Source organism: Diospyros lotus, chromosome 8, assembly GCF_014633365.1.
Source record: "Diospyros lotus cultivar Yz01 chromosome 8, ASM1463336v1, whole genome shotgun sequence".
In the NCBI taxonomy this organism is placed as follows: domain Eukaryota; kingdom Viridiplantae; phylum Streptophyta; class Magnoliopsida; order Ericales; family Ebenaceae; genus Diospyros; species Diospyros lotus.
This window is the reverse complement of record NC_068345.1, coordinates 25,602,260-25,611,966: the sequence shown is the minus strand read 5'-3', so window position 1 is coordinate 25,611,966 and position 9,707 is coordinate 25,602,260. Positions and strand designations below refer to the sequence as shown.

The following is a 9,707-nucleotide window of genomic DNA, read 5'->3' as shown; positions in this document are numbered from 1 at the left end:
ATAGTTTTGTTATACCTGGACCAAAGGATAATAAATAAGTTATGAAATTCCGCTTTCACATGTAAGTAAAATCTATCTAATTAACTTATTTGGTAAGAATTACAATATTCTCGTAGGTGAATCGAATACCTTAGCTATCCTATCTCTCTGTTTTAACCTGTCTGATTGTTCTTTATTTTGCTATTTCCAATACGTCATATTCTTCTTGCTTTATTTTATCTTTAGTTAATATTATCTTTAATTCGATTTTTCTGGATAAAGAATAGGATTGCTCAGTTTCGGTACTTGTTTCGGCAGTCCCCGTGGGAACGATACTTTACTCATTCACTTTATTACTTGATCGACTGGTGCACTTGCCATTGCATTTTAGGCACATCAACAGCCTTCTCGGGTGCTGCTTCTGGCATCTCGTGCACGGAGTACCAGGCTTGAACTTCAGCTTCTGGAGTTCCAGCTTCTTGCTTGCTTTATGACTGCTCCCTTGCTGACTTTCTCCTTGGATAGCTTCAATTCGGCTTAGGTTAGCTTCAGTGGTAAAAGCTTGCAACACCACTTCTGAATAGGACTGAGTACTTATACTACTCAACGCCCTCTGAAGCTTCAGATTCAGCCCCCCAAAAAATTTCTGAGCTTTGATTCTTTCATCCCCTTTGTAAATAGGCATATACCGGATCAATCGGTTGAAAGCATCCTCGTACTGGGCGACAGTCATGTCCCCGGTTTGCTTTAGTTCCATGAATTCTCTCTCTTTCTTCATTCTTAAATTCAGGGGAAAGTACTTCTCATTGAAGAGTTCCTTAAATCGCTCACAGGTGATGTAGGGTGCCTTAGCTCGAGGGGTCATTGCCCTCTTAACTCCCTTCCACCACCTATTTGTCTCATCTTGCAGCATGAAGGTGGCACAATTGACCTTCTCTTTTTCTCCGTAATGTAGGTGGTCTAGCAGTTTCTCGGTTTACTCGATCCAGAATTCCCCTTCATTGGGATCGGCGCCAAGTTTCCCTTAAAAGGTGGGAGGGTTCTGTCGACGGTAGAGGTCGAGCATATTGACCGAATGGCCGTCCCAGGAGTGAGTTTCTTACATGAATCCCACCATGCTTCCCAGTATTCGTTCCACTTGATTCAGTCGACTGCTCCCAGTTTCCTGACTAGAGTCACCTCTCGGGTGCCCACCTGGGTTTCCTTCTGTAGGGCCAACTTGTTGGCCGAGTGTTCTAGGTCCCATTGTCAATCTCCTTTGAGTGTTTACCATCTAAAAAGAAAGTAGCATTCTGGATTAGATAACAGAGTCTTGCCATCCGATAAGGTAAATCCTTCATTAATTCTACAAATATTATATATTCGGTTGCAAAATGTCATAGGTGCGTGCTACATAAGTCACATAGATCCTAGACAACACACTATACAGGTCACGTAGATAGTTAGAGCATTTCTTGGATATATCTATTTTGGTCCCGATGACCTCCATATCTAAACGTTCTTCTCATCTTCAGACTCGTACTGTGGTGCCTCGGGATCTTCTATCACTTCTTCAATTTCTTCCTCATCTTCGGAATCAGTGTCCTCGAACTCGAGAAGGTCATCTCCGGCCCAGAATATAGGTATGTTGTCTTCTTCTTCTTCTTTTTCTTCTGCTTCAATCAGGTCTCCCATCCCTCTTGCTTCTCCTGGCTCGATCGGGTTCTCCATATCTTCTTCCTCTTCCTCCTCGAGTGGGCCCTCCATTTCTTCGTCGGGCTCATCTGCTAGTATCGGCTCGTACAGCTCCACCAGTAGTTCACGAATCCGTGTGCAGAAAAGACGGAATTCAAGGAACTGCTCGCCTTGTCGAACCCAATCTGCGAAGTCCTGAAGGTCACCCTCCAAAACACCGACCATCATGTCTATCTGGAGCTGGACTAGATTAGGCCAAAGTCGATAACTCGGGGGTACGTCGTCAATGATTTCTTCCATTTGAACTAGGTGTTCCATAATACCCTCATTTGGTTCTGGGATCCGGTTCTCCAGACGGTGTGCCCAATGATCAACTAAGACCTGTTCCGAGAAGTTTCCAGCCATCCTGTCATCACAACTTCTGTTAGTACCCCTAGCTGTCCTCGAGTTGGTACTTCCCACCTGCTAGGCTTAGTCTAAGTTTTCCTTCTTAAGTACCCTACTTGGTTGAGCTCTGATACCAACTATAACAGCCCACTTCTTCAGGGCGTGTTATGCCTTAGGAAATTTGGGTCTTATTTTTTTTTATTTTTTTTTTTTTACATTGCTCTCGAAATTTCCTAAGACCTATCTAGTGGTAGACGAGATATTTACACTAAAAAAATAAATATAAAGCGAAAGCTGAATCGAACCTACTCATGGCAATACATACATGAATAACCGAATATAGCATTTATTACAAAGTTATTACATAAGCTTCAGAAGATAAAACAAATGTACTTAATTCTTAAACTATTCATATTACAACGTAGCATGGCACATTTCCTCATTTCTTGACGTCTCGCGTCACTACACATCTCCAACCTTGGTATCATCACTGCAAGTCCCGACTGAAACATCAAATGTTCTAGGGGCGAACCCAAGTTAGATGATGATTCATCTAAGTAAGGTACATAATGTTATGTCATGTGTGTATGCAATGTCTTTCATCGTGGGTGTCAACTGCACCCCTCATGCTACCTACCATTTTTTGCGGCCACCTCTTTCAAACCCGGACTGTATGGGTGCACCCTTGGTAGGGCAGCGGTGCCAGTTCATACTCCCTACGGCCTCAAATGCATGTGATCAATGATATCAACGTGTATTTATGCATTTCATATCATGGATGTAGTCTACGTGTTGGGTACATATCATAGTATGTCAATATGATAAAAGCATTCTCGAAGATAAACATTCTTAACCGGACTAAGCTTGAAATGGTACACTTACAGCTAAGTTGTCTCGAAAGGCGTGCCGACCTCGAAAATCATGATGGGCGGCTATTTCTTACTCTTCTCGTCCTCAAGGACTCCTAAAACATTAAACTTATTTTTAGAATATCATTTTACTATTTTTCATAATTTCTTCAATTTTTCTTTTATTTCTAAGCCTTATCTCTTCAAAAATTGCATAAACATTATCTAGACTTTCATAAAATCTAATTTCTCTTTACTAATATTCCTTAAATAATATTTCTAACATTCTGAAATTTTCTTGGAATTTCTTGAATTAAATTTCTATTTTTCCTTATTTCCATAATAGAAGAACTATTTAAATAAATGGCTAATTTAACATTTTTCAGAAATATTTTTCACAAAACATGACATAAACAAAATTCTAGATTTAATAAAAAAATTTGCAAAACTTTATTTCTTTTATTTTTATTTTTTCTTTATTTCTTTTCTTTTCCTTTCTTTTCTTTTCTTTTTTTTTTTCTATTCTTTCTGCCGGGCGCGTGGGAGGCACGCGCCTTCTTCCTACTTGTGGGCGCATGCAGCCACGCGCCCGCCTGGTTCATCTTCTCCAGCGACCTTCTCGCCGCCGGCGACGATGCTGAGCATCAAAGCTTCAAAAGAAGCTTCTTCTCCCCTCAATATCGACCTCTCGAACCCAATTATAGCCTTAAAATTGAGAAAAAACAACACGAAATACCTCGATTTAGCATTTGAAGGCGCAGCTCCGGCGATGTTGCCATTTTTCGGCGATGCTTGGATCTCCCTCTTCACAGTTCCGTTGGCCACCAAAACCACCAGAAAGCTTGCCCACACCTCGATGATCAAAACCCTACTTTCAAAACTCGCAAACGCTGCCTCAATGGGGTTGCTTGATTGTAGCTATTTATAGCCAAACTCGGCCACGAACGGTCAAATCGAAGGTGTCATGCGTCCCTGAGGCCATTCCTAAGGCCACCTCCCATTAATTCCCCCCCCCCCCCCATTTCCCTGATAGCTTGTTGCAGGCGCGATCGTGTGCCTGCTCCGATTGTTTTCAAATTTCTGGATTTTATATATATATATACATACGGTATGTACATATATTTATACATATACACATATACATATGTACATATACCTATATATTTATACTTCTTTTCATACATATACATATAACAGTAACATGCATACTATATAATAAGCATATACTATATGATTTAATTACATACAACTAAAAAACGAATTTAAACATCATAAACATTTAAAATTTCAATAATTTCTTTAGGGTCACATACCTTATATTATTTGATAAATTTCACTACATACTTACTAAAATTTTAATAATTTTTTCTAGGGCCTAAAATCAAGATTTTTACGGTATCTCAAGGTATTACAGTGAAGCTTGGCTTCATTGGGATGACGTGCCTGAATTAACACGACGGGTGTGGTTAGACGAATTTAGCGAAAGTTTAATTGCAATTCTTAATTATAGAAAGTTTTAATTTAAAATTATATACATATTTATTCATTTTTAATTTATTGTAGAAGGAGTTTAAGTGACAACCCAATGAGAGTGATCGTATATGGATCACTTGGAATAAATCTGGTCAAAGAAGTTTTAGAAATAATTTGAACAAAATTAAAGGAGGTACAGATAAGGGGGAATGGATGGATCCGATGGTGCGGCGAGCATTACAGGCCAAGTGGGATGAAGATGAATACAAGAAGAGAGTAGAACAAAACGAAAAGAATCACGCATCCGAGACTGGTGGGTCAATTCACACAAATGGATCCATTCCTTTCACAGAGAGCCGAAGAAGGATGATAATTAGGTTTTTTACTAATTAAATGTAAATTTTATAAATTTATATAATGGTTTATATTATTTTTTATTTATTTCATATATTTGTCATGCAAGCAAGGGAATTAGACCGCGAGCCCAATGAATTTGAGATTTTTAGGAGAACCCACACTCGAAAGAATGATCAAGGACAAGAAGTGTGGGTTGATAATAGATTAAAGACCGTTGCGGTAATTGTATTTTGTACAATTTAATAAATATTATAATTTAATATTATTTTTTAATTAGTTGACAACGTCAATATTTTAATTTATATAAGAGGCGTTCGAGAGATTAAGTGCAGAGGCATCTTCAGCATCAGCCGGTGGTAGTGAGTCGTCCTCTCCACCTACAATCGACGAACGTCAGATTTTTTATCAAGTTGTCTCTGGTAGGAACAAGAAAGGTCATGTCTACGGTCTCGGCTCTCAAGGTAGACAATCCTTCCCGATTGAATCTGATAGCAGTTCCAGTGATTCATATGGTTTGTTGACGGAATTAGAACAAATGAGATTAAGGGTCACCCAGCTGAACGAGGAGTTACATTCTGCTCAAACCAAGGTCGTCTGGGTGGAAAATAAGCTGCAATCCACCGAGTCTCGGATGAATGCGAGGTGACAAATGTGAGAAATGAGAATGTGCAACTGCGTCAGTGGTAGCAACAGATAATGGCGTGACAAGAGCAGATGAATAGACAAATAATGGCGTTACAACAATATGGCCCGTCTTATCAGCAACCTAGACCGTCAATTCAACCAGGACCGAGTAATCAGTTTTTTGATGATGAGAAACAAAATGATGATGATTGTAATGATAATGATTGTAACTGAATATTTATGAATTAATTAGTTTGACTTACAAATTCAATTTTGTTATGAATTTTGATATGAATTTAGTTTGACTTAATATGAATTTTGATTTTAATTTATAATAATTAATTAAAATAAATTGTTAATTATCATTAATTTCATTTATATATAAATTTTCTTTTAAATAGATATAAAAGATAAAAAAATTGAATAATAATTAAATATGAATTTTTTTATAAATATATTTTTATTTTTTGTAAATTTTTTAAATTTTATTTTTAATTTACATTAAAAATTATTTTTTTATTTTATCTATTAAAATTCTTATAGAAAATAATTTAAAAAATTTGTTTTTTTAATTTTTTAAAATTTTTGTTTGTATAAATTATTAATAATTTTAATTTACGTTTTAAATAATTTAATTTTTTTTATTTTATATTTTTTTATTTTAAAAAAGTCGCTGGTTAGTGACGGGCCCCAATCCCATCGCTGAATCCGTCACAAAACTCTTTCGTCTCTAAATTTTAGCGATGCCAACTTTAGTGACAGGTCGTTCCCCATCGTTAAATCCATCGCTAAAAAGTTTAGCGACGGATTTTAATGTTTTAGCGATGAAAAATTCCGTCACTAAAACTCTAATTTTTTGTAGTGGAAGGCTCACTAGGATGAATGAACTGGCTCTGAATGGAAGGCTACCAGGAGGAATGAATTAGCTCTGGGTGGAAGGCTCACCAAGAGGAATGAACAAGCTCTGAGTGAAATGGCCTACTGGGAGGAATGAACTAGCTCCGGGTAGAAGGCTCACCAATAGGAATGAGGTTGTTTCGGTGCAAGCTTGCTCCTTCCAGGTGAACTGTAATCACGAACAAGGGTTAGAAGATACGCATGGATCTCTCACCTACGTATACTCTCCAATTTTTAAGCTAGTAACGGATGAAGTCAAATGCTTCGGGTGGACTGCAAGGTCCTTCTGAGTGGAATGTGTGTGAAGTAAGTGTTGTAAACAAGTGAGTGTAGTGAGTAATACAAGTGAAGTCGGATTTTATCAAAAGTCCAAGATCTTTTCTTCTGTTAAGAGGTTGGGTATTTATAGGCGTGGTTCCCGATAAATTCGTATGGGCCACGTGTCACACCAAAAGGGCTACAGTTGTCGGGCGAGTCTATATGGAATTTCCCGGTAGAAACCCTCCAAGTGAAAGAAGGCCCCGCTTTGGGTGAAAATCCATTCCACCATGAGAAAATGTGCCTTCTCCTCGCTTACTCCAGGGGGAAACACGCATTTCCTTACTTTGGGTGGGAATTCATTCCACCCAGAGGAAACATGCCCTCTCCTTACTCCAAGTGGAAATTCCTTCCACTTGGAGGAAACATGCCTTCTCCTTGTTTCGGGTGAAAATTCCTTCCACTTGAGCATCCCAGATGAAGAAAAAAGAAAAAAAAAATTCCACCTCAAATAACTTGCATAACAAAAAACACAAGAATTTGAGAACATCAACTAATGAGAAAATGGGTAGTGGAAAACAATTCAATGGAATTGAGAATGCAATATAGTTAGGTGAGTAGGGTTTCATCCTTTGGGTTTGGGTAATGGCCAATGGGAAATGGGAGGGTATTGGCATATCAAGATGGGTATTATATATACATACATGCAAGACGAGTGGGGCAAGCAAATACCATGCCTCATTCCCCATTTAACTAGATTGAATTTTCAATCTTTATCTTGAATCCAATCAGCTAATATTGCTCCCGCCCCAGTTAGGGCAAGGACCCAAGGGTTGGGATCAAATTGTCATCCTCTTCTTTAAAGTCCAAGACGAATGCATATGTAGTTGACATTGTGGGTGTTCGCAATACATTCTTTTTTCCAAGGGCTTGGCAGTTGGAGTAGTCAAAATCCCCTTCACTGAATGGAGAGAGAGGCTAAAGACAAGGGTAGAGTTTGACCCAAAAGTGTCCAACCACTTTCTTCCTCAGTAGCTCAACAAATTTCTCGGGTCAGAAGCTTTCTGAGGCAACTTGGCATCAATTTTTTTGATCACTTAGAACCCTGGAAAAATTAAAGAGCCGGCAGATGTTGAGCCCGACAACTCTAAATAAGAACCCACTCCTACAACGAAAGCAACATTAACGAACTTCAGTCCAACCCTTCGAACTCAAGATTTCCTTCCAACTTCCAAGCCCAACCCTTCTTCTAGTTTTCTTCCGAAGGAGCCACAATTACAGAAAGAAAGAGAAGCAGAAAGCGTAAAGTGAAAGGGGAGGATGACAACAGGGCTCCCTTGGCCAGGAGACACATTACACTGCCTTTTATATGACAGAATATAGAGCAAAACGTGGGCAGAAAGCCTAATTCATCGACAAATCTGGATAAAATTGTTATAATCCCTATCCAGCTTTGCTTTTTCAAACCAAACAAAAAAATATTGAAATTTTTGTTGTCAAATGACAGTAGTTTTTTGGATTGGCTTTGTACTTAAAAATATGTGTCAAAACAGATTGGTAAACGAATGGAATAACAACTAGGTGTTGGATAAAGCATTAAGCATTTAGCGTCCAAATTCATTTCCAAAACTTTGTTTCTTCCCCATTTCAAGTGACCTAAACGGAAAACAGTAGATAAACAGAGAAGAAAATCGATTATTTTCTTTTCCCATTTTTTCCATCCTTTCCCCGCCTCGCATTTGCCATTCAACAAGAACTTGAACCTTGCTTCTCATAACTTCAACTCCTTCCTTTCTCATCTGTACACTACCCAAAAGTTTATTTTGGTGTATATATATATATCTATATATATATAACAAAAGTCGGGAATGTTAAGAACGACCCTTTCTCGTTGCTAAGCCTCATCTGTTCAGGTTTTCCAAGTTGGTTGGATCATCTCATCTCATCTCGTTGTTCATTCAATCGATTAATCGCTCTTGGTAATGCCAATTCGCTTCGCCACGGAATTCCTAATCGCTTCAGCTTGAAAACACATTCCATTGTGTTCAATCCCGGACATGTAGTTCCTCACTTCGTTCCTGATCATCTCCTGCATCGCAGCCAAGAATTCCTGACTGAAGAACTGTTTCTCCATCGAAGCCTCCAAATCACTGCTTCGGCCGCTTTGAATCGCCGCCTGTGGCGGGGGAGGCGGTGGCGGATCCGGCTGATTAAAGGGCCCAACCGAATCGGACCCGGGTAGGGACAGGCTGAGACTAAGGGTGGTAGGAGGATCCGGGACAGGCGACGGGACCGTTTCGATCCGCTGACCTAGAACGCCGGCTCTCGGAACCGGCCTGAAAACTGGACCGCCGGAAAGACTGGAATCGCTCAAATCAGATCCGGAAGGGCTTCCCGGGTTGAAATACGGGCCCGACAGGTTGGTGCCCGGCCCGACGCTTGCCGATCTCTTGAGAGCCGGCTGGGAAGGAGAGCCGTCGGAGAAGGCGGAATCATCAGAGACGGACGAGCACTTGCGCTTGAGAGTTGAGTTCCAGTGATTCTTGATGGCGTTGTCGGTACGACCCGAGAGGAGGCGGGCGATCGTCGCCCATTTGTTGCCCAACTCGGCGTGGGCGCGTATGATCATGTCGTCCTCCTCCGCCGTGAAGGGGCGGTGCTCCACCTGCGGCGAGAGCTGGTTGCACCAGCGCAGGCGGCACGACTTCCCCGTCCGACCGGGAATCGACTTACTGATCAGCGACCAGTTCCTGGGGCCGTGCTTCTGCACCAGGCTCTGCAAAAGCTCGTCCTCTTCGGGGCTCCACGGACCCTTGATCCGATCCATCTCCCTCCTGGACATCGCCATTTATGAGTCTTTAACGAAGAGAAGAGAGCTGCCCATGCGGGCGAAGGCAAGGCAATACTTAAATACAGAGAGAGAGGAGGGGGGTGGGGAAGAGATAAAGATGACCGGCTGAGCCGGTGGAGGTGACCGGTTATGAACCGTGAGGAGAGTGGAGCGCAAGGCAGTTACTTAGTAGCTTACAGCTGGCAGAGGAGACGCGTCAAAATATGGAGACCCAAACGAATCGAAAATCTCGGGAAAAATTTAAAGAGAGAGAGAGAGAGAGAGTTGAAATCAAATCAATCAATGAATATATCTCTCTCTCTCTCGCTCTGTTACGCAATATCACAGACGATCACCGACCGTTTTGGAAGTTAACGTGG

At 40.5% G+C, this 9,707-nt stretch overlaps 2 protein-coding genes across 2 annotated transcripts; both read right to left on the bottom strand.

The window, feature by feature from the left end:
• Positions 1-316: 316 nt before the first annotated feature.
• Positions 317-844, bottom strand: LOC127808585 (uncharacterized). The gene has a single exon (XM_052347158.1). The coding sequence runs from the start codon at positions 842-844 to the stop codon at positions 317-319; it is 528 nt and encodes a 175-aa protein (XP_052203118.1).
• A 7,193-nt stretch (positions 845-8,037) lies between these two features.
• LOC127808913 (transcription factor MYB73-like) lies at positions 8,038-9,393 on the bottom strand. Its single transcript, XM_052347625.1, has one exon. It carries the CDS (start codon positions 9,343-9,345, stop codon positions 8,464-8,466), a length of 882 nt encoding a protein of 293 aa, XP_052203585.1. The 5' UTR covers positions 9,346-9,393; the 3' UTR covers positions 8,038-8,463.
• Between the last annotated feature and the right edge of the window lie 314 nt (positions 9,394-9,707).